General features: G+C 41.6%; 1 protein-coding gene across 6 annotated transcripts in view; it reads right to left on the bottom strand.

The window, feature by feature from the left end:
- The window catches only part of LOC101042488 (DNA excision repair protein ERCC-6), a 91,038-nt gene that overhangs the window by 57,736 nt on the left and 19,486 nt on the right, over positions 1-13,816 (bottom strand). The window contains exon 6 of one of the 6 annotated variants that reach the window (XM_010340601.3): positions 6,632-9,897. The exons of the other annotated variants lie outside the window; for them this stretch is intronic. Coding sequence (XP_010338903.2) covers positions 8,109-9,897 — 1,789 coding nt within the window. The 3' untranslated portion in view covers positions 6,632-8,108. Of the gene's footprint in view, positions 1-6,631; positions 9,898-13,816 lie in introns of those variants that run through there. 6 annotated transcript variants of the gene reach the window in all.

The raw sequence follows: 13,816 nt of genomic DNA, 5'->3' as shown, positions 1-13,816 counted from the left end.
CTACAACACATAGGACAGCTTCCAAACCCACCCAGTAAAAAGTTATCAGGTCTCAAATGTCAATAATATCAAAGCTGAGAAGCCCTGGCATGTAGGTAACCCTTACTATCAAAACTTAGAAACTGAACAGATATATATACACTTTCCTGATACGCATCTCTGAATCCTTGCCACTCTGAAATTCAGCCATCATAATGAGATAGTCCTCAGTATCAAAACTCTTACTACGAAAACTCAGAGCCAAACTTCTGCATAGCAAAGGATACTTGTATTTATGAAACTTGTAGATAACATAAACCTTGGAAGAATCACAGCCACTTAAATATACTTCACTTTGCAATTTCTCCAAGATAATTTTACAGAAGGAGAAATAAAAACACCAGGAGATATTGCCTTTAAAAGTATAGCACAACAAGGTCATTAAATATTTTACATACAGGGGTATCACTTTTTAAATTTCATTGATAGATGACAACCATTTCCTTAGACTTACCCAGTCAATCTTTGTGGCTGTTAAATTTCCCACCACATCACTCTGCATCAACAAGGTTCAGCTTCCTCCTCCTCTCTCCCTCCTAAAATATACAGGCATCTTGTCACCACAGAACTCAGCACCTAGGAAACCACATAAGCCACTACAGAAACGATTGCATTCTAGTGTCTTCCGCTTCATAAAGAAAGATGAAAAGGGCCAAACATTTATTCAGTTTGGCTAAAGGATGACTAAAGGTGGTGGGGAAAATCATTATTGCCTGCAAGCATTTGTATCATTGTGAAGACAAATCGCCCCAGTAGAATTATACACATATTAAAGACAGAAAACACCATGGTTATAAAACCACATGCATACAGAGCTAAGGTGAAGAGATTCTTCTGTTCCGTAAGCAATACTTCCTCATGTGGCTTGCAGCCAAAATAGACCTGACCATCTGATGAGGGTCAACTGAAGCAGCATAGCTAAAGGGGGGCTGACAAGCACACCACAGCACACTAGAGAAAGGGGGAGAGAACCAAGTTCATCTGCACATACATAGAAATATGCCTTCCCCATACCAGACGCTGCCAAGAGACTGAAAGGTGCTCTCCTTAGCATGTTTAACCAACTTGTCCTGTAGTCTGGCAGGCTGAGCAGTCTATCTGGCCAGCAGATGTAAACCGATTCTGTATATGAACACACTAGGTTTGACATATGCAAAAATGCAGGCCCAGGCACCAAAGTCTGACCTCAGACTGGCTGAAGTCAAATCCTGGTGCCATTTACTAGCTCACAAACCCTCAGCAAGTAACTTAACTTCGTCAGCATCTAAGTTTCCTCCACTGGGAGATGGGGAGAACAGCAGTACCTACCTCACCGGGTTCTGGGAAGGATGAAATGAGGAGTTACATGCAAAGCACTTTAGCACAGAGCCTAGAAAAAGAAGTGCTTAATAAACTAAAATAGTATTATATATAACCATATATGCTTTCTGAAATACTCACGAGAACCCTGCAGCAGATACTATTACTATGTTCACTGAAAGAAAACAGGTCATATATGTGGCTCAATATAATGTGCATATTGCAATGTATCACAACTGTTTAACAGAACTGCCTGAACATGTATACTTGAACTGAAACTATGATAACTCATCAAATGGATGCTCAGTAAATTATTATGAATAATGTGCTCACCATTGGAGTAAAGACACCTAGTGTACAGATGGTACCTGCTGGAATATCTCAATTTAAGAATTCTGTCACAAATTTGTAAATAGTAAACTGTCATTAAGCATGGCAGTCTTTTACATGATGGTAACAAAAATAGATATAGACTGACTTAAAATTGGTAGGATCAGTATTAAGATCTGCGCCAAGTGAGCTGAAATCTTAAAAATGAGAAATGACCTCAAAATGTCTAAATTCTGTCATTTCAGTAAGTAGACCAGTTAACTGAGAAAAAGCAGAAAAGGGCAGTAAATAGTCCAATATTTACCCTTTTAGAAAAGAAATAACTTTTTCACGTTCTCTCTTCTCTCATTTTAAAAAATCCACACACGTAATAGTCACAGCTGCAGCCACATAAAATGAAGTGGTGGGCATGGTGTTCACTGGCTGTGTTTCTAGCTCCTCACACAACTGCCAGTTTCAGCCTGCTGTCAACTCCACTGGCAGCCAATTACAAGAGAAGCCGGGAACAAACATAAAGCTACAATTCCAGTCAGATGCAGACAGAGAAAACACTCCCTGGTTTCCCTACATTCATGTAGGAATGAGGATCTGGCCCAGGCTGTGGGGCCTGGGGCTGAGGCTGCAATCATCATCTGTTAGAAGCAACTCAGACCCAGCACAGCCAGTTGAACTACAAACAATGCTTCCTCCAGTTGTAACCTATTAGGGTGCCTTGTCAATGGAACCCTGAAAGCTAGCTGCTGCCATTTAAAGTTAATTTATTTTAGAAGAATTTCCAGCATTCCAAGGATGTTCAAAATAAATCAGTGGAAAGACAAAGCTAGCTACCACTGCACCACACCATGTATGCGGCCTCATCTCTGTGCACCTGCATTCCCATACTGTCCCCAAATCCTTCTCCTAACACACATATCCACCCACTCAGCAGACCTTTCAGACCCTCATTCATGCAGAATCACCTCTCACAGAAACCTCCCCTGACCAGCCAGACTTAAGTGTCCTGTCTTCCATTTAAGTGCCCCTCCTAACCTGGTGACATCTTGGACACAGCTGGGATCTCTACTATAGTGCCTATCAAGTGTAGCATATTGTGAAATCCATACCAGTATCCTCCACTGGACTGGAAACCGCCTGGGGACAGACACTATCTTAGACGTTTTTCCAGCACTAGAGACTAGTATAATGCCTCCTCATGGCAGACAATAGTGCTGAATGAATGAAGTTCAGAATTGGGTTAGGGATAAGGAAGATAGAGACAGAGAAGCAGGGCTTGAAAATGGTCAAATGAGGTCATCCAGAAATGGGTTCTGGAAACTTTCTATCTCATTTAGAGCCACTTCTTGTTCCATTTCCTGCTCCTTCTAACCATATGACTTTAAAGCACTGCTCTTAGCTCTGTCCACTAGATAAAGATGCTTATGGTCCACTATAAAAAATGGCCCATAACACAGGGTGACTGGAACATCAGAGAAGCTCTTAATTTAGAATCTTATAACAAAAAAGAGAGAGAGGAGGAGGAGAAGGAAAGTTCACTGTCTTGAATAATAAAAAGGTAAATAAATAAAATAAAAATTGTGTGAGTGATTTAAGTCTGAGCTCCATTTTTCGGGTTCAACACCAGCAGGTCTGCTCCCTAAGGAGCTTGGTTTCTGCACACCAGCTGATGCGACAAACCAAGAGCCCTGAATTTGGTCTCAACCTTCCCCAGGACCAGGTGGGAAGGGCTGGGCAAAAGCAGTACCTTCTTTAAAGAATTCTTATGACGTGAAAAAAGTCTAGCCCTAAGCTATATTTACATTACTAAGAAGGAAACAGTGTTTTTGATGTTCCCACTTTCATTTTTTTTCTTTAATCCATACATGAAAAAGTCACAGTTGCAACCAAATAAAACAAAGTAAGTGTGTTGTTCATCAAAGCATACTTTTTTCTTTTTAAGACAGCATCTCACTCTGTCACTTCAGCTGGAATGCAGTGGCACAATCTTGCCTCATTACAACCTATACTTCTCAGGTTCAAGCAATCCTCATGCCTCAGCATCCGGAGTAGCTGGGACTACAGGTGTGCGCCAACATGTCCGGCTAATTTTTCTATTTTTTGGTAGAGATAGGTTTCACCTTTTTGGCCAGGCTGGTCTCAAACTCCTGACCTCAAGTGATCCACCTGCCTTACCTCCCACAGTGCTGAGACTGCAGGCATGAGCTACCATGCTCAACCCATCAGGGCATTTTCTAACTCCTAAAGCCCCTGTCGGGCTCCGGTGGTGACCACTAGAGGAGAAACCAGCAACAGACACAGATTTAAGATAACTACAGAGAGCTGAAAACTGAATGTAAGCAAAAGAGGTGCATTACAGGCCTTTAACTGGTAAGGGGAGGCCTGAATTTTAGAAAACATCATGTAACATTGTTGAATCTGCCTCCTTGACCACAAAATGAGCCAAATGACTTTTTATGAGGACTAAATGAAATAATGTACATAAAATATACTTTGGAAACTACATATATTTCAGATGCTATCTTGTAATAGTTGGCAGATTACACAAAAAGTTTGATAAATTTTAATTGCAGGTTAAATGTGAATAAAAAAATAACAAATGTCAAAACACCTCTTGCAATCTTGGGCCAGCAGGAGCTCAGTTCAGGCCCCAAACATAGAAGACTGTCAGACTAGCTCACTCCATATTCATCAGTCAAGATTGATAGGACATTCCAGTGAGGACATCCTATTATCCAGGACAGCAAAAAGTCTGGAAATCAAGTCAAAAGAGAAGACACAGAAGAGATACAGAGAATGATCTGCTACATCTACCTTAGAATACAATTGTGAGAAACAACACTGCGATCTTGACCTACCTACACTTAGAACCAAGGGGCATGTTGCAGGTTCTAGACATCCCCTAGACAGATGTCTAGTGCCCCCTCGTGTGCTCAAAGGAGAAATAATTATATTTCTTCCCAATCTTGATATGGTACTTTAATTTTTATAGATATTTATCATTAAGTGGGCCTTAAGCTTATTAACAAAAATGAAAGGTACCAAAAGCATAACATCAATAAAACAAAGTTTGTAATACCTAATGATTTTACTATGCCAATTATAGGTTGAATAACCCTTATTCAAAATGCCTGGGACCAGAAGTGTTTTGGATTTTGGAACATTTGCATATACACAATGAGATATGTTGGGATGGGACCCAAGACTAAACACGAATTCGTTTACGTTTCATATGTTTCATACACACAGCCTGAAGGTAATTTTATACAACATTTTGTGCATGAAACAAAGTTCTGACTGTTTTGACAGACCCAGCATATGAGCTCAAATACGGAATTTTCCACTTGTAGCAACAAGTTGCTCAAAAATTTTCAGATTTTGGATTTTTGGACTAGGGATGACCAACCTGTAATATCAATTGTTAAACTGCCTTTACTTGTGAGATGTCACCTTTTCATATGTATCAATATTTATACACCCTCCTTTACAGTTCTCACAGACCCTCGTTTCAAGCATCTTACTGGCTTGGTGGAATCTTTGTCATAACTTTTAGCTAGTGGGCATGTGAGTTACAAGAATAGCTAATATTTACCAAGTGTCTGATATATGCCAAATATCCTACATGTATTACCACGCATGAAGAAGACACTGCTATAATCCCCATCTTACAGGTGAGAGGACACACAAGACCTCAAAGCTACTAGTGCGGTTCTGGCACTTACTCCATGGCCCGTGGCATCTATCCCCTATGCTATATATTGCCTTCTTTTTTTTTTTTTTTTTTTTTTTTTTTGAGGAGGAGTTTCGCTCTTGTTACCCAGGCTGGAGTGCAATGGCACGATCTCGGCTCACCGCAACCTCCGCCTCCTGAGTTCAGGCAATTCTCCTGCCTCAGCCTCCTGAGTAGCTGGGATTACAGGCATGCACCACCATGACCAGCTAATTTTTGTATTTTCAGTAGAGACGGGGTTTCACCATGTTGACCAGGATGGTCTCGATCTCTTGACCTCGTGATCCACCCGCCTCAGCCTCCCAAAGTGCTGGGATTACAGGATTGAGCCACCGCGCCCGGCCTGTATTGCCTTCTTAAGGAAAGTCAGCTAGCTCTGGACAAGTTTTGTTTTGAGATTATATACATACACATACATACATATTTTTTAATTGGTTCAGAAAGCAAATAGTAATTATGACTGACAGTGACACTGTGTACTGGGCACTATTTTACTTATTTCACATTTATTAATCCTTACAACCTAATAAGGTAGATACTGCATGTATAAGTCCATTTTCACAGCCCATTTCACTGCTATAAATAAATACCCAAGACTAGGTAATTTATAAGGGAAAGAGGTTTAGTTGACTCACAATTCAGCATGGCTGAGGAGCCTCAGGAAACTTACGATCATGGCGGAAGGTGAAGGGCACCTTCTTCACAGGGTGGCAGGTGGAAGTGAGTGCAAGCACAGGAAAAACTTCCACTATTAAAAGCATACGCTCTCGTGAAAACTATCTTTTTTTTTTTTTTTTTTTTAGACGGAGTTTCGCTCTTGTTACCCAGGCTGGGTAACAAGTGCAATGGCGCGATCTCGGCTCACCGCAACCTCCGCCTCCTGGGTTCAGGCAATTCTCCTGCCTCAGCCTCCTGAGTAGCTGGAATTACAGGCATGTGCCACCATGCCCAGCTAATTTTTTGCATTTTTAGTAGAGACGGGGTTTCACCATGTTGACCAGGATGGTCTCAATCTCTCGACCTCGTGATCCACCCGCCTCAGCCTCCCAAAGTGCTGGGATTACAGGCTTGAGCCACCGCGCCCGGCGAAAACTCACTATCTTGAGAACGGCATGGCGGAACACCACCCCCATAATCGAATCACCTCTTATCAGGTTACTCCCTTGACACAGGGAGATTACAATTCAAGATGAGATTTGGGTGGGGACAAAAGGCCAAACTATATCAATACTATTGTAATTCTTTTTTTTTTTTTTTTTTTTTTTTTACAGTTAAAGCAGACAGGGAGAGAGAGAAAGGAAGCTGTCTGAGATTACCAACGAGTTAAGGAAAAGACTCAAACCCAGATAATTAGGTTCTAGAGTCTATATTCCTATCTGTTACATAATACTGTCTCTCAAAAAGTATTTTCCCAACTCCCTAGTATCACTCCTTTTCTCACAGTGCCAGCAGAAGGGTCCTCTTTAACTGCCACAGAATGAAAGCAATTGCACAAGAACAAACCAAACTCTAAAATTTCAATTCAAATTTTGTCTTAAAAAAAAACATCAGGACTCAGGTTTAAAGAAGGGAAAGACTGCCTTCATTTCTGTACAATAACATGACTCCTTCCCCACCTCAATATTGTCAAAGGTAAGTCAAAACTCACTCTTCAATATACCCCTGCAAACCTTTTCAAGTAACAGAAAAATGAGTTTAGCAGTTCTCTGGACTGTAATCTAGGCTGAACAATCACGTAATATACATTTTATACCAGACAAATCAACGTACACAATTGCCCATGCCAACCCACAAAAGGGACAGAATACACATATTAATGGGAATTGTCAAATATTAGTAGCCTGAGATCATATTAATAAACATGCCCTCTCCAAAACTTCAAGGAAGTCACACAGCAAGGTGCTCAAACTTCAAGAGAGACCTTACTGCTGTATTGTAATATTTTTATGTTGCAAGGGTCACTGCACACAGAGCAGTCTGTGCTGACTGTAAGGAAAGAGCTACACACCATACAGTTAAATCATTCTTAATACAGAGTGACCTTTCAACCTCAGGATCATTCTCTACCTATTGCAATATCCATTTAAGAAATTTGACAACAGAGGCACAATGAGTACAGTTTGATTTTTAAAAATATATTCAGGCACTAGGCTGGGTATTTAATATAGTTTGCATTCTGTAGTACAATAGGTTTTCTATTTCAGACAGCTAAGAATCCCTCACAGATTAGTCTAATTTGCTAAATTGAGATACTTGGTGTTTTACTTTTCTTATCTGCCTTTTTATAGTCTATCTGGGTAAACTTAATTGGCACATCTGAGCAGATGAAATACCCTCAATTAGGAGTGCAGATCTCATGGAGTAAGTTAAGACTGATGCAGACAATTATGCCCAGAGCTGAGAATGAAAGGTGTGTGCAGAGCAGGCAGCGGAATTAGTCTTCATTTGTGTCTCAGCTTTGTTATTTAAAGGAAGCCAATGTGCTAAGGAAACATCTTCAACCCATTTATGTCCGAGGTTGTAATTTTTTAAATTTTTGCATGAAATTCTTATGTTACCTAGAAAAAAACCAAGGAACAAAAATTTGAAGAGAAAAAAATTTATTATGTTCCATTGTTATGTAATGTTCCAAAAGTAGAACACTAGGCAAAGCCACTGCTACACTGTACATAATGCATAAAATTGTGTGTCTTGTCTCATGAGGTGGTGACACCTGCTATTCAGTGTGATATTCAACAGAACACTTCACGTGTAAGGCAACATCACATTTTTCACATCGAAAAGTCGTGTTCTTATGACATTCAGCACATCGTGTTTGCTTTCCCTGTTTGACTATCACATGATTTATGCCATCATAACGTGAGTCAGTGTTACGCTTCTGAGGTCTTCCTTTCTGGCCAGGTTCTGGAGGATGACCATGGGTCTCTAGATAATGGCATACCACACGTCGACGAAACTCCAGAAAATCCACTGGCTTCTCATCATATGTTTTATGCAATTGCCAAGCATTTTGTAAGACCAATTCAAAACAGAACAAAAGAGGGCTTGAATACCATTTCTTTCCACGGATTGACGCCCGATACTTATCAATATTTTCATCAGCTCTGTCTACGCCTCCCATGAACTGGTTATACACTTTGATCAAGTTTGGCTGCTGAACTTGGATCTTCTTTTTCAGTTTTTGGGAATAACGATTGACAAGACACAGGGGATGGATACCAGCACCAGATGAGGCAACAGTGACAACACTGTTATCATTCCATCTGCAGACAATATTGCCTTTGCCATCAATTCGATAATCGAATGTGCCTCTTTCTTTTTTCTTTAAAGCTACATCTGATTCCAATGGAGCTTTGTCAATGCGATCCTTTCTCACTGTACCTGTTGCCTGATGTCCCATTGAACTGAGCTTATCAAGAAGTGCAATACTGGTGAAAAAGTTATTGAATACAAAATGGTATTGTCCAGGGTGTGCCTCTGTAAGAGCCTCACTAAATTGAAGGACAACTGACGCACCAACACCATATTCCTCATGTTTAGTATTTGGGTTTTTACCCTGATATGGCTGAAACCAGCAAATGTAGCCCAGACATGTGGCACCACACCAAAACTTATAGCCAAACCGAATGGGCTTTCCTCGAATAAAGTGTTTGCACCCATGACGACCAAAATAAGGAACCATGAATTCGTCAAAGCTGAAATACGTTTCATTTGGAACAAACTTCATACATCTCTCATTGAGTTTGCTTATGAGAGGTCGCAACTTGGAAAACTTGTCCCCTGGATCCAAATTTGCATTATCAGCAACATGTAAATTAGAAAATATAGTTTCAAAGCGGTCACGTCTCATGGCAGCACTAACCAGTATATTATGCACATCTGTTCTTTGCTCCCAAAACATACGCCTTCTAGGAACTGAGACGTAACCACTCAGAAAAATAATTCCCAGAAAACATTTGAATTCGGAGCTAGTCAAGCCAAGATGTACTCCTTTACTGCGAGCGTATAAGTTGGAATACTTGACAACGAGTTCAATGATCTCATCATCAAGAAAAAGTTCAAAAATTTCTGTGGGAGTTCTCATTTTGGTGAAGAAATCATTTGGTGGTGCTGTAACTCTACCTGCTACAGGCTGTACAGTTAAGTCAGCTTTTTTCCATTTGCAAACAATTTCTGTCATTTTCCTCCTCCTTGATGGTGGAGGTTGCTGCACAGTAGATGTAGATGGAACTTCATCAGGAGAGTCATCTTTAGGTGTGCATAAGGGATCATCTGAGTCAGACTCAGCATCAGAGCCATCTTCAATAAGATAAGCAGCTGTGCACAACAAAGAACCTGGCAGATTATTTATTGTTCCACCTTCTTCATCTCCTGAGTCCTCATCAGAAACAGGTGCTGTAGCATTTTCAGGTGGTTGTATCACTATAGCACTTGCTTCTATGCTGTCATCTGTCTCTAAAAGGTCAGTTATTTCATGTAAACTTAGAGTTCGAGGCATCTTGGGACTAAAATGGAAAAAAGGTATTATTAGTCCTAGCAGTAGTGGTTTTGCCTAGTGTTCCAAAAATGGAACATGAAAAATGTAAAACCCGTAATTAATGTAACAAGAATAATTTCTGTATTTTTTTTTACAGAACAATAGCATAACTAGTAGATAAGTTTTTTTTTTTTTTTAATTACTAGTATAGGACGTAGTGCAGTGAAGTTTTATGTACCTGTCTTTGGATACTTCCTCAAAAATGTTTCCAAAAACTCCCATCACTTTTTGATAAAAACTCCCAGCATGCCAGTATCTGCAGCAGTGAATAACTCTGTGCACCATGTGATAACATGTACCCTCAAGAGGCAGACATGTGTGAAAAATCAGACCTTTGCAATTACCTTGAGCAGTAGGATATAAATAACTCCCACATGCTTAGTGTTCCAATAATGGAACACTAGGCATAAATGGGTTTTGAGAGTGTAACTTTTCCTTTCAACTTAGAGATTCCTAAAAGAAAAAGAAAAACATAGGCTTATTTCTTCTTTTTTTTCCCCTCAGGCTCAAGTGATCCGCCTGCCTCAGCCTCCTGGGTAGCTGGGACTACAGGCGCACACCACCACACTCAGCTAACTTTTTCTATTTTTTATAGAGGTGGGGTTTCACCATGTTGCCCAGGCTGGTCTTGAACTTTTGAGTTCAAGCAATCCTCTTGCCTTGGCCTCCTACAGTGCTGGGATTACAGGCATGAGCCACTGTGCCTGGCCAGGTTTATTTCTTGAGAAAAAAGAACTCTCAGAGATGATAACAACACTCTTAAAATCATTCTATTTAGATTTCTAGACAAAAATCTTAAACGTTTACTAAATTGAGATTTTGGCAGATTTTTTTAAATTTAGGCTTTAAAAAAAAAAGTACAAGCAAATCAACCTCCATAATGTGAACTGGCCTTTGCTGAAGTACGGCCTAAAATTGCGCTGAATCCAGTGCAAACCAGGATCCAACTGAAGGACAGACAGGACAATCCCAGTAAAAACAGGCACTAGGCAGAAGGAAGAGGAAGAGGTTCCCAGAAGACAAAATAGAAACAGGCTGGGAGAGTGGTGGTTCTCAGGGCACTGCCTTTAGAAGCGTTTCAGGCTAGGAATGGGACAGTGTGGTGGAGGTGGACCCTATCAAGTGGAGGGACAAACCAGGCACTGAAGCAATGTTTGTCCGAGTCTGCTGCAGCAAACCAAGTTGCTAGACCAGTCTCATGTGTCCCAAACCACCTTCAGACCCCTTCGCCTTCTCCAAGCCCTTCCACTGTCTTGAGCAAATGACTTCATCTCTCTGGGCTCAAAGTCCTATCTCGTAGGTGACTGTAAGGATTAAACAAATTAATCAATATAACAAGAACCACAAGAACCACTAAGTGGTATGCATTCAAACATGTCAGCCATCATTGTTCTTGTGTACTGACCGCCCCACCCTTACCCCCACTCAATGCCACCCTTGCTCAGGCCCTCAAGGCCTCAACGTTCCAAATCCACAAGACTCTCTTCACAACAGTCATCCTTGACTCCTCAGCATCTGAATGACAGCCCCCTCCTCAGAACAGTGCATGTGCCCAACCCTCCAAGGCCAGGATCCATCAGGTCCCTGGCCACAGAGGCCCAGTGTTCAGCGGGAGGACAATGAAGAGTATTATCTCCACAGGAGATTACAACTCACAGACTATTAGAAGACATTCCATAAGACTTACACAGAGAATGGAATCTTTATCAGTCCTTTACATCTCAAAGTTATTCATGTAAGAAAGGTAAAAAAAAAATAGGGCATAAGAAAAATCATTAGGATCAAAAATGTATTAAAACCCAACTCTATCAACAGGCATCAAGAGTACAGATTCAAGTTACACCATACCATGAGGTAAATTCTATCCCCATTCACCCCATATTTGTCAGACCTTCCAGACTCCTGAGCCATCTCCCTGAATCCTCATCTAATTCCCAGATCACAGGCTTAGGTTTTTCGTTTGGTTTCCAGGTCAATGAAGGCGGGGGCAGCTATGTGTTGGTTCTTGGCACCACCCTATGGTCATACCTAATATTGCACCTTCCACCCAATCCCACAAAGGGAAGAAAATACATGTACAGGGCCCAGCCAACTTCAAACCTCAGCTCTACTTCATAGGGTAAGACTGTGGGCAAGCCAATTAACTGGAGGGGCTGTGATTATAACTACATAAAGACATGTATGCAGCCAAAGACTGGAGTGACATGTACAAAATAAAAACATAAAAGACAGAGGTCATTTTTTCATCTTAATATTGTTACCATATTTTTACAATAAAAAACAGGGACTCATCAGAAGTGTTGAAAGGTGGGGAGGGAGGCTTCAAACCATTCAGAGGAACCAACTCAAATCCACCTCAGGCTATGTACTCAGCAGCTTAGCCCAATGCACCAGGTCATCTGAAGAGACTCGCGCACCACCAACTGAGGAGTCCATTTCTGAACTCCCACTGTGTTTCCCTGATGGGGATGGGCACAGGTTGAGGATTTATCCCAGAGGCAATTATTTGCTGACTGTGGGCTGAAGTAAAGAAAAAAGCATTACATTCTGAAACCTCAACACCCTTACCAACAATGCTTTCCAACTGCCTCAAAGCTCTCCTAAATGAGAACACAGTTCGTACTGAACAAGGGCCTGTGACTATGAAGAATGTCACCAACCTCCCCTTGGAGTCAGCAAGAGCTCAACCAAAACACAAGTGCAGCACCCAGCTCTTCCGGCCCTGCACCTGCTGCCTCGGACTCCCCAGGCTGAGCCCAGGCCCCTGCCTTCTGAAAGTGCTCCCCAGGTGACTCTGACGCACATACCCTACAAGAACCAGATGCTCTATGACACACGGCATTTAACTAAGGCTCCCTGCCAGGCCCTCCCCTGTGTACATCCAACTATGTCGGGCCCATGAAAGAGGATATTTGAAGAACTGATAGACAAACTGCATCAGCCAAAAGCTGCAACGCCGAAAAGAAGTATGTAAGATTGACTTATTTCAATCCCTAGCTCCCAAATCTGACAATGCATCAGAGCCACTTGGGAACATTTTTAGAAAGTCCTGCCTGGTGACCCCAAACTATACTTCCTGAGTCAGCATCTCCACCACTGGGGGCTCCCGGTGATGCCACATAGTCTGTTGGTGGGGAAGCTTTGCTCTAGTCTGTGCGCATTGCCAAGGAAGTACAGTCTGTGAGGGCAGCAACTTAAACAATAATTGCCGGCAGATGAAAACAGAGTACGAGCTTGGCGAATGAGTTTAAGTCAAATGATAAATACTAACCTAGTTCTGCCAGCAAGAAGAGACAAAAGTCTCTGGAAGTGCATCTTCTCACTCAGGATGCAACCCATCTATGCTCCACAGCCTGACCAAACAGTGCCAAACACTACCAGACAAAGAGGCAAGAGTCAGTGACATTTGTTTTACTATGTCGATTGGCAAATACCTAGCATGAATGTTGCTAGTTCCCCACTGGGCCTATGACAGACATCACTAAGGAACTACAGCACTCTTTCCCAGCCCACCCAAACAGAACCTAGGAGCCCCCTGAATAGACTACCACTCCCCAGAGATCAGAACTGGCTGGAGAGTGAAGCGCACCTGCCCCCCCTGTTCTCAGCCTCTCCGTACATTGTGACATCACATCAATCTCCAAGGCAATCCGAATGAGACCCCTGAGAAAATAATGTGCCTCCAAAGCAAAGCAAATTCCTTCCCTTCTCAATGATGCACCTAGAGTTTAGGGGCAAATGTGTAACATTGTTAATTTGCATCATAAGGGCCATATTAATATATCTGAGCTACCCAACAAGACAAGGCCCTGTAGTGGATGAACTTCCTCCACAGTCTCTTCCAAATACCTCAGTCTGAATTCATTATTCCCTGCACACTTGGTTAG

Source organism: Saimiri boliviensis, chromosome 12, assembly GCF_048565385.1.
Source record: "Saimiri boliviensis isolate mSaiBol1 chromosome 12, mSaiBol1.pri, whole genome shotgun sequence".
Taxonomy (NCBI): Eukaryota; Metazoa; Chordata; class Mammalia; order Primates; family Cebidae; genus Saimiri; species Saimiri boliviensis.
Note: the sequence above shows the minus strand (reverse complement) of the source record. Positions and strands in the feature narration are given on the sequence as shown.